The 12,041-nt window shown below is 40.2% G+C and overlaps 1 protein-coding gene across 3 annotated transcripts in view; it reads left to right on the top strand.

Moving 5' to 3' along the window:
* SP2353 (EGF like, fibronectin type III and laminin G domains protein pikachurin) overlaps positions 1 to 12,041 on the top strand; it is a 360,244-nt gene that overhangs the window by 29,671 nt on the left and 318,532 nt on the right. For all 3 annotated transcript variants that reach the window (XM_068283968.1, XM_068283967.1, XM_068283966.1), the window contains one exon: positions 4,713 to 5,010. In XM_068283968.1, coding sequence (XP_068140069.1) covers positions 4,860 to 5,010 — 151 coding nt within the window. In that variant the 5' untranslated portion in view covers positions 4,713 to 4,859. The remainder of the gene's footprint in view (positions 1 to 4,712; positions 5,011 to 12,041) is intronic.

The following is a 12,041-nucleotide window of genomic DNA, read 5'->3' on the forward strand; positions in this document are numbered from 1 at the left end:
GGATAGTGGGCAATCATCGTCTTGATTGTTCTGTTCATTCTTTCGGTCGGGTTTTCCTGTGGCGTATAGAGCGCTGTTTGCTCGTGGCTGCTTCTCTATTCTTCTAGCATTTTCTTGAAGATCCTGCTCGTGAATTGGACTCCACTATCCGTTATTACTACCTTTGGTGTCCCGAATCTTGACAAAATCCTTTCTCTGAAGGCCTTGACTAAATTCTCTGTGGTTGCCTTGCGCATGGGTATGATCTCTGTCCATTTGGAGAATCGGTCGACAATTACCAGTTACATCGAATTTCCATACTTTGATCTGGGCAATGGCCCAACGAAGTCAGCTCAGATTGTTGCCCATGGCTCATCTGGTACCTGTGTTAATAGCTTTCCTGCCGCTTATTGCTGATTGGGTTTAAACTGCAGGCACGTCATGCATTTCCCGACAAAAGTGATGTTTCTTTGCATTCCCGGCCAGTAGTATCTGGCGGCGGTCCTAGCGATTGTTCTCCTTTTGCCAGTATGCCCGGCCGTCTCTGATGTGTGGTTTTCTTCCATTATTTGATGTCCTAGAGCTTTTGGCACACACATTTTCCATGCCACCACTTCCTCTTGTCCTGCTCTGTGCGGTATGTTCCTATATAATTGGCTATTCTCTACCACATAGTCTGGATATTTCTGAGGCTGTTGCTTGATTTTTTTCTATCATATCCTGAGTCTATCCACATTTTTTTATTGGCTTGTCGTAGCCTGGACCCATTTTCCGTTATTCGTTTGCATACTTCTAGTGGTTGCCTTGACATCCGCTACAATGTTCAGCTTGCCTTTTCGATACGATATTTCGAAGTCGTACTGTTGTAGTTCTAATGCCCAACTTGCTATTTGACCCGTGGGGCTGTCTATACTGTTTAACCATTTTAGTGCCATATGATCGGTCACTACTTTAAAATGGTATCCTTCTAGGTATGGCCTCAGTTTGAGTACAGCCCATACTATCGCCAGATACTCTTTTTCAATTGCCGAGTAGTTTTTTTCCGACGAATTTAGCTCTCTAGATAAGTATGATAGGACCCTCTCGCCATCTTCTGTGTTTTGTATCAAGATTGCTCCATGTCCCACATTTCTGTCTGCCTGTAGTACAAACAATTTCGTGAAATCCGAGCAGGCTAATACTGGTCCACTCGTTAGTTTTTCTTTCACTGCATCGAATGCTTCCTGATGCTCCTCCTTCCACATTAGAGTAGAATCTTCTACACCATAATGTGCCTTAGAAATTTTAATTCCCTTCTGAAGAATTGACATTTCTCTAAATTAATCCTTAGGTTTGCCTCTCTCAGTCTTCTGAATACTTCTCGCGTTTTATGGTCTTCTAATGGTTTGCTCCCGATTACGATATCATCTTGGTATGCAAATGCGTTCGGCATCATCTCTGAGCCAATCACTTGTTGTAGTGCCCGTTGAAAGGTGGCTGAAGCTGAGCGTAGACCGAATGGCATTACCTTCCATTGGAATAGTCCTTTCCCTGGGGCGGTGAACGCCGTCATTGGCCGGCTTCTGTCCTCCAGTGGTATTTGCCAATATCCGTCTTTTAGGTCCAAACTGCTTATGAACCTTGCCTCCCGCAGTTGATTCAGTATATAATCGATACGCGGCATCGCGTATGCGTCCTTTATTGACTTCGTGTTGATTTGTCTGAAGTCTAAGCATAATCTCCATTTGCCCGTCTGTTTTTTCTTCACCATTACTATGGGTGAACTGTATGGGCTTTGTGATGGTTCTATGTATCCGCGATTTAGCAACTCATCGACTTTCGCATTGATCTCACCTTGCATCTTGGGATATTTTGGATAGTATGGTTGTTTTATCGAAATTTCATCCTCCATGGTGATCCGGTGTATCCCCACTTTTGACGGTCCCTTAATTTTTTCCAATTCCCTCAATTCGTGTTCTAGAAATTTTTGTACTTCCGTTTGCTCTTCCTTCTGTGTCACCATGATGGATATACGTTCGACTCTCCTGCCCTGATCCTCCTCACAGTTGGAATTTTTAATCTGTGGCCCCCGCATGATATTTCGGTGTGCATGAGTCTTAAAAAGTTCCATCCTAGGATTAGTGAATCCATTCTGTCCGGCATGACGAGAAATGTTATGTTCATCCCTATGTTTCCGAACCTCACGTATCCTGTCCACTGCTCTATTATATCTCTGACCTTCCCGTCTGCCATGTATACCTGGTTGTGAGTGTCCTCCCATTCTCCTTGTTTTTTTTAGGGTTTCTACCATCCGCCTGCTCATGAAGCTGCTCGTGGCTTCAGAGTCAATTGTCGCCTTTGTTTCTATTCCTGCTACTTCTATCACTGCTGATAATTAATCGTCCTCCTCTATCAGTTGTCTTATTAAATGTGAGGCGCTTGCTGACTTGGTTCCTGCTCGGTCCTCATAGGCTGAAACCGTCGCCCGTTTTCCGACCTCTGTCGCCCGTTTTCTGATTTTTACGCACTGCCTACAGAAATTTAGCCGGTTATTATTGCATTCGTTGGCCCAGTGTCCTGCTTCACCACACCTTCGGCATACCTGGATCGGATTCATTACTCTCACATCTCGTATGTTGTTATTTCCTTGATTCGTCCTTATCTGATCTTGTGTACTGGTATCCTGACACCTTCTTTGCGCATCTTGGGGCCCGTAGTTGGTTATTTCCCTGTGGTTTGCTTGGCTGTTCTGTCCTCTTTGGGTGAAATTAGAATTCGTATATTTGGCTAATGGTTTAAAAGTAGGTATTTATTTATATTATTTTTGGTCTCGGCTAGGTATGACTTATTTCTCTGGAGAAGTTTGGAATTTGTGCAGCGTTGATTATAGTGTGGGTCCCTCGTTGCTTGATCCAGTCCTTCCCTTGTTCCTTGTGTCTCCGTGGTTACCACTTCAGGTTCGTAATCGATTTATACCTCCCTCTTCAGAATGTCTCCCAAACGTCGATTGGCCTTAGGATAGATACTATGGCCTTTGATTCACGTTCCTTGTTGTATCCTGATCCTCTATAGATGTTAATTCCACCTCAGCACCCTTGCGTGCTCCGTTGCCTCTAGGACTGGATTTTTCCTCAGCGATTGGTAATCGTCAGGATATATAGATTCTGAAATTTCGCCAGTAGCTCCTACTTGTCCTTGTCTTTCTCCCTTGTCTGCATAGCGTCTCTGTCGCTATGCTTGCGTTCGTAACTTTCTCTCATTTGCAGCGCCTTCCTATTGGCTGTCCAACTTCTCTCATTGACTTCATGACGCCTTATTTTCTCTGTCGAAGCCGCCGTCGCCCGTCGCTCACCCTCACACCAGATTTGCTCTTTTACCCATACTGGAACTTACACATACATATATCTTTACTATAATTAACTTATTCTAATGTTTTATCTTACTTAGTATGATTATTTTATTAAATACTAGTATCTGATCTAATTCTATCGCGATCTACCGCGCATAATTTATCCACCAGATACGGGGCTTCCCCACTGCTTATTTCTCCCTCTTCGACTTGTATATTCCCCTCACATACCAACAAGCCGTCCGCTATCGTTCTCGCATCTCGTATTCATTCTCTTCTTGGGTGTGGGACATTACTATTATAAATAAATAATTTTCTAGTAATTTCTAGTGTAGACCAAAAATAGCTTACTTATTGTAGGTATGTATGTATGTTAGAAACCATGCCACGCTTCGCTGTGCTCCGCCTGATTAGGAATCTTTTCCCAGATTGCCCCCACCTCCACTATTTCTTTTTTGACCAAACGCATTAAATTGCTTCGATTGTGGAGAAGCTCCTGTAGCTGCGAAATGATGGACCTGCATTGGCTTCGTCTTTATCATCATCGATGAAGTACATTTGAAGAAATTTATGTTCACTATCTGGGAAGGGGAGCAGGGCGCCAGCTTTGTGATAGATTTGCCCTTTGACTTTAAAAGTTGGCATGAATTCGGCAGCCACAATTTCCGCACCAAATGACGTCATTTGGAAGCCGGAATTATATTTCCAAATGTTTGATAGGAAATGATTCTATTCAGTAGTGGATCCAGAATGTAGAGTTCACAGTGGCTCTGGTGGTGCTTCAAGTTGAGGTAATTTGATTTTGCAGCCACCACAACACATTCCTTTCGTTTCATTATTGAACTTCAGAGCCTGACGGTAACTGCAGACACGACTCTTATTATTATTATTTTTTTCCGTAAGAACCTTCTCCTTATAATAACAAACACAACAAAAAAAGAATTAGTGAAATCGGTCCAGACATTTACGCGTGATGCCGTGAACAAGGAAAACGGGTTTCATTTATATGTATATATATAGAGATAATGTTCCTCACATGTGTTAATATTTTATTTGTGTTGTCTCAGCTTCAGACAGCTTTTACAACGAATTTGAACTTTGTGTTGACGGCCAAATCATTGGCTAAGGGATTCGGATGAGCTTCGAGGCGTTCTGCCTATTAGTTCAACTATCGGGGGGTAGGCCCAGGTCTAGCTCCTGTAATGCGACGAAGCGTTTTGTTCTGCATGGTTTGGAGTTTTTTTTTTGCAGTAGCTGTGGCTGCTAAGCCATAAATAGGAAGGGCAACACAGTACTCATCCCTAATTTGAATCAATTCGATGTAATCACAAAAAAATAACACCTCCAATAATTTTAAATTAAATATTATAAGACTTTAATAATCAAACATTTCTTATTTTTCTAGGACAACATTCAAATATCAACAAAATTATCCATAAAAACCAATAATCACTTTAAGGGCAATCAATAATATTATAAACTAAACTTATTAAAAAAAAAAACACAATGTGTGCCTACCCATTCCCGATGTTCTTTTTTTTTCCCGGATACCATGTCTATGCCGAAGTATCATAAATACAGCCAGTCATCTACTTTGGGGTGGCTAATACTCTTGCTTTTTTTTTTTGGAGTTAGCACCGAGCAAATTGTAAATGGTGCTAGTGCAGGCAGAAATTTGGACACAGAAGAAGCAGCGTTTCAGGGTAAGTTATGAGTGTTTTTATACCATGCACCCATAGGGTGAAATGTTATATTAATGTCACCAAAATGTATGTAACAGGCAGAAGGAAGCTTTTCCGACCCCAAAGTATATATATTCTTGATCAGTATCAATAGATGGGTCGATTTAGCCATGTCCGTCCGTATGAACCAGTAGATCTCGGGGACTATAAAAGATAGAGCCAACAAATTCGGAATAAAGGTTCGTGTAGTATGTAAAGAAATTGAGTTTATTTCAAATTTTTACCACGCCCCTTTTCGCTCCCACAATTTAAAACAAACTTTATCTCAAAGACTTTTCTATTTGCTTAGTAAATGCGCAGATTTTGTATGTGTAAAAATTTGAAACGCCGTCTTCCGCTTCCTTATTTTAAAAAAATTAGATTAACTCCCACGGTTTTCTACCAATGCCTTCAAATTTGGCACACTTAAATTTGATATAGAAATCCAGCAACATACCAAATTTTATCCAAATCGGAAAAATAGCCAAGTTATACATATAAAAATTTTTCCATTAGGCCGAAGTTGGCCGTTGGCTGGTGGCGAGATACTCAGTTATGCTTGTAGAAAGCATTTGAACAAAATTTATGTTTCTCAATACATAAACGCATTTGTTATTATAAATTAAAAGTATATTTGTTTTACTGGTGCATGGTATACTTAAGTCGGCGAGACGACTTACTTTCTTCATTTAAATCACCTTCCAACATTTATTTAATATTTAAATGTGTTTATTTACAATAATATTTTAGATGATTCTGAGTGAATAGGTTACAGTATATCGTTTATAAAAAAGACAACTGAGCACTTTAGTTAAATTTCACGATGTCAGTGATTACTAAAATCATTATTGAACTAGAAGCGTTTATAAAATAACTAAATATTGTTGTTTTTATGTTTGTCGCACAGAAGCAGACGTTTCCTACCCCATAAAGTATATATATTCTTGATCAGCATGAGAAGATGAGTGATATAGCCATGTTCATCTGACCGTCTGTCCGTCCGTGAGTATGCGTTTTACTCAGCCATCTTAAGAGCTATCGGGCTGAAATTTTTTGTGTGCTTTTAATATCCAGAGCAGATCAATTGTGAAACTTGTCAGGATCGGACGACTATATCATATAGCTCTAAAAGAAACATTTTCAAAAAATTTTATAAAAATTGGAGTATTCCCATGAAATTTGTTAATGTGATAGTAATGTAAATAAAACTTGAGATCCCAAAATTTCAATCCGATTGGATTTATCCGATCATCCGATTATCCGAACACAAGTTGGCAGGCAGCGCTGCTTGCTGCCTACTACTTCATCATCAAATCAACTGTAAGCTTGCGCTGTTTAAAACATTAAACTTTATAAATCTGCTAGCTGGACGAATATATTTGGCATACACTATTTCTACGGCGAATTGACCTTTTTTTTTTTTGGAACCGAGCTTACACGATGAACTTCCATAGAAAAGCTCATGAGCTACCATGGAAGATAAGGGCCCAAAAATTGAGCTTGAATAGTGTACAGGGAGTCTAGAATGGTCTGAGCTAGAGTGCAGTCGTCGAATAAGAGGAGGGAGAACGCGAAAAAATCGCAAGTGCTAGCAATGCACGTGGAGGGACGTAACACTCCGGTACCCTGGTGGACATTACATACGTCCACGCCTCTTTCTTTTCGAGTTCCAATTTTAATGAAGGAACATCCACGAAAATACGCCCCTGCCAGCGCTGTCTTGCCTCCGTTAAATGTAAGCGCGTACCCATAGTGTTAGCCACTATAAGGCCAGAAGACGACCCCATCCATGGTTTCGTCGGACTTCTGGGGACTACGACCAAATAAATTTCGACCCGGTCCATGAACTGACCATCGGATCAATTGTTGGAGAGCGATTTGGCCATAAGTGCGCACACCTATCGTTGTGTGGAGCGTAGACAGCCAGTCTAATTCCTAAGTGAACCCTCATTCGAGTGAATGTTTCACCTGAGGACACGGGATAGCCTTCGCAACAAAGACTGGAGATTTCTGCTGGGAAGGCGTTGCGGCAGATTCGAAACCCAGTATTGATGACCCGAACCTCACCCCAAGCCCGTAGTTGGCCATCAAACAGACGTTTTTTTTTTCTTTAAGTATCGTACAAATATGTGTTCAAATTTATAAGCATAAAATTTATAATGAAATTTCTATATAGTAGGTTCTGAAAATCATAACGTTGGTACTGAAAAGCAATTATATTTTGGTACCCTTCTTAATAATTTTAACTGCCTCTAGTGCTCCACCCATCATCAGGCCTGCTGACTGGATTGGACTCTACAAACTGTAAGTACGGCATAGCCGCATAAAATCTATTGGCGAAATATAACCGCTTGCCGCGACCACAGAGTTAGTTTTTTTTTTTTTTATTTTTAAATTGAAATAAATGCCAAACGTAAAATTTAGTTTAGATCCAATTCATACTTATAAAACAACCCACACATTTTTGTACGATTACTCTCACCGAATTAGTTAAGAATTATATATATTGAAAATTATTGTTAATGCTGTTATTATATAAGTGGGATACGAAATCCGATGTTATCTTCTCTCCTTAAAGGCATATGCCAATTTTTTTCTTTGAATTTGAATATATGTATGAAATGATGAATTGCTGAGTTAGAGTATTTGGACACCTGACGTGAGAGATTTAACAGCCACAATATGGGTAATACCGGGTTTCCTTAGGTATTACAAGGTTGGGTGGGTAAAGAGAAGGCAATGACATCTAGGTCCTTCGAATAACACACATTACTTCTGCATAAAAATCCCTATTTAGGTGTAGTCCTTATTCCTTATCTCTGTCTTCATTTTACTTATGTAGCGCATGTTTACTGGAGAGCACAAGAACCACCCCATTTTTCCTGAGCTCAGCCGAGACACTTGTTAGAAAGACAGATAGTGCACTCCGACACCCGCGTGTTCGTTACATAATAAATAGCGCCCAACGTGGGACACGAAGAAGCAAGGATTTTTTTTTGCCCTACGTGTCCTTAAACCACTCCTTTACTCCCCACAACACCTTCTACCGTGCAATATGATGGTAAAATATATCACTTTGGAGAGGCCAGCGTAAGAGTATCAGATTATAGCTGGACCAAGTGAAATTGAAATACCCTTTTAAAAAGGGTTTTTCAATTTTGAACAAATCATTTTAAATACATAGAACAGACAAAGTATGGAAAATTATGTAGGTTAGGAATGTGTGCCTGGATACAGTTTAAATACTTATCAGGCCATACAATTTCCTAGATCATAAATAAAGTTGTTGTAGTGAGGTGAAATTGAGAACTGTTCTTGCTGAAATCGTTACTGGCAAGTCCCTCTATCAACGAATTACACATTCAAATACAGCTTATGCAAATAAAGGGCAGAGTGGTAGGGGTATTGGTGCTGTTGAACTTTTATTGAAGGACGTCCCAAATTTGTAAGGAATTTATTTTGATATTTAGAAATTTGAATCCATAATTCGTGTTTACAAAATAGAGTCGTCAAATATTCTTTAGTGGTCTTGTATCTTTCGTGATTACAAAAAACTTATACTTACCTTTAGTTTTCCAAAGCTTTTTTTAGTTTTAGTTTTTGGCCGTTAGACGAAGCCTTGAAAACTTGGCTTCTGCTATGCCAAGAGAAAATGCACTCGTATGCGTAAGTTGCAATGATACCAGTGGACAGACAGATATTGTAGAGACCCCATGTCGGCACACGTTTCATAAACATTGTCTCAAGATTTGGCTCGAGACCAGTGAATCCTGTCCAAATTGTAGAAAACCTTGTTCGAAAACTCTATTAGGTAGCGATGATAGATTCACTTCTAATGTTCAACCTCCACAAGCTTCTCTTGGAGCAGACAACTCTGCCGCCTCAGGAGCAATACCAAAAAGACCAAACACAAGAGCAAATACTCGTAGCGCCATGAGAAATTTAAGCATCACGGGAGTTCGTGCGGAATACACTGATGAACCTTAATTAGAGTGGGACTTTCCACCACCCTCAGTTGCTCTGCGAAGAAGTCTCGAAAATAGTGTTAGAACTCGACCATTTAATATTCGGAGTTATCCAAATGCAATTGACCAAGAGATAGTACCAGAACGACCCGATCGAGTATCTAGTATAATTTTTAACTGGCATATACGATTCACAGGGTCCTCCAAAGATATAACTGTAGAAGATTTCATATGTCGAGTAAATTGTTTAACAACCCAAAGTTTGAATGGAGACTTTAACTTGCTTGATAAATTCGCTAATCTACTCTTCTCGGGACCAGCCCTAACATTTTTCTGGCGATGTCATCGAACCTCGAATGAAATGAACTGGTTCGATCTATGCATTCGTTTAAGAGATAGGTATAAAGACCAGATTCCAATTCAGAATTTATAGCTGAAGTGCGAAACAATTTAAGACCCGACTTATTTCATGAAATTTGCATGTGGAGACCCCAAACCTAGCCGCCTTGCGTAGGGAATGTCATAAGCATGAAGAATATTTCCGCAGCTTTCGGTCAAGACAGCTAACGCGTCAAATAGGCAGTAAACGTATGGTAAATGCGTTGTTGCATGATGAACCAGTAGTTGAACAGCTAGATGACGAAACAGATGACCCTATTGATGATTGATGATAAAATGCTGGAATTGTGACGAATTAAGACATGGTTATCAGAACTGTTTGCAACAACGTCGCATATTTTGTTATGGGTGTGGGCTAGTAGATGTGTATAAACCAAATTGTTTAAAATGTAATCCGCGTACGGAAAACCAGTCGCAGGATATCCGCCGAGTAGTGAAGGAGGATGTCCGCCCGTAATCTTGGATAAACCAAAGAATTTAATAATCAACTCAGACGTGACCTTAACTAATAACTCTGACTTACCTAATACTAAACAGTTTAAACCATATCATGTGCGGTGGCAAGAGTATACCAAGCGAAGATCTGAAATATTTAGACTCGCGATCTAAGCGAAGATTGCGAACGTTTTGGACTAATAGACACAAGCTAAAGAAATCAACATGGATAACGACATACGACCTTTTATTCATTTATCAATAGATGGACAAATTTACACTGCTTTACTAGACAGCGGAGCCAACAAAAGTGTAGTAAATGGAGAATTAGCAACAAAACTTATGATCACCAAGCAACGCCAGGTAGCGTTAGGACAGCCGATGGGCAATTGCAACAGTAAAGCTAGGAGTGATAGAAGAAGCTCCCGCGTCCTCTTGGTCTTCTCCTTGCGTCTTGTTAGTCAAACCAGGTAAGGTAAGATTCTGCCTTGACTCCCGAAAATTAAATGCGGCTACAGTAAAAGACGCATATCCAATACCTAATTTAGAAGGCCTATTAAGTAGACTTCCCCCTGTACATTCTATTTCCAAGATTGACCTTAAAGATGCCTTTTGGCAAATCGGTCTGGAAGAATCATCGAAAGGAAAAACAGCATTTACAGTTCCCAATCGCCCATTGTATCAATTTAGGAGAATGCCTTTCGGACTGTGTAATGCCCCCCAAACGATGTGTCGTTTAATGGACCAAGTTATTCCGTATCAGCTCAAAACTCAAGTATCAGTTTATTCTGACGACTTATTGATATTATCAAATCATTTCGATGAACATCTTGCTCATCTTAGTGAGGTATCTGCCAGTCTGAAGCCGGCAGGGCTAACCATTAACATCCAGAAGAGTCAATTTTGTCTGCGAAAAGTAGAGTACCTAGGATATATAGTCGGAGAGGGCACGTTAGGAGTTAACCCAGACAAGGTTAAAGCCATATCCGAGTTCCCAGTGCCGAAAACCAAGCGACAGCTTAAGAGATTTTTAGGAATGACGGGATGGCACCAGCGATTTATCTCACAATATGCAACTATCACCTTTGCGTTAACAGAATTATTGCGTGGCAATTTTTTTTCGTTGAACGAAAAAGCGCAATGTGCTTTCGAGAACATCAAGTCTAAACTTAGCACTGCTCCGTTTTTAGCACACCCAAATTATAAGAAACCGTTTATAGTGCAATGTGATGCATGTATGCTTGGAGTAGGTGCGCTTTTAGCCCAAGTTTATGAGTTCGGATTCGAACGACCCATCACGTTTATGTCTAAAAAACTTAACAAAGCACAACGAAACTATTCGGTTACCGAACTCGAATGTCTTGCGGTCGTGACTGATCACGCTAATTTGCGGCGGCTTATGAACCAACAAGAACTAAGCGGTTGATTAGCCCGCTGGTCAATGAAGCTGCAGGGGTGTAACTTTCAGATAGAACACCGGAAAGGTAGTGAAAATGTTGTTGCTGACGCTTTGTCGCGATCATTTGAAAATAAAATAGATTCCCTGAATATGGAATTATTTCCTGAAATCGACTTGTCCTCGTCGGCGTAGAGCGTATTCAGCGTAACGTTTTCTGGCCACGACTAGTTGTAGACGTTAGGAAGTACATTCAACAGTGTGAGATATGTCAAACTTGCAAATACCCAACATGTAAACTAAAACCGCCTATGGGAAACCAAACCATAAGTGATCGACCATTCCAAAGATTATATGTGGATTTTATCGGTCCCTTTCCTCGCTCAAAACAGGGAAATATCGGAATTTTTATTATTCTAGATCACTTTAGTAAATTAACCTTCTTAAAACCTGTAAAGAAATTTAACTCGAATGTAATAATATTAATCTTAAGGGATGATATCTTTAGCTACTTTGGAGTGCCACAGTATATAGTCAGTGATAATGGCACTCAGTTTAAAAGGCATTCACAACATTTATTAGGGATTACGGAGTTCAGCACGTACTTACCGCTGAGTATTCTCCACAGGCCAATGCGGCTGAAAGAGTAAACCGATCAATTAATGCGGCCTTACGGTCCTATCTCCGTTCGGATCAATGTCACTGTGATAAATTTCTCAGTAGTATAAAGAGTGCCCTACGAAATCATATTCATTAATCAATTGGAATTTCACCCTATGTGGCGGTGTATGGTCAAAACATGATAACCCACGGAAAAG

Source organism: Drosophila tropicalis, unplaced genomic scaffold, assembly GCF_018151085.1.
Source record: "Drosophila tropicalis isolate 14030-0801.00 unplaced genomic scaffold, ASM1815108v1 contig_275, whole genome shotgun sequence".
Taxonomy (NCBI): Eukaryota; Metazoa; Arthropoda; class Insecta; order Diptera; family Drosophilidae; genus Drosophila; species Drosophila tropicalis.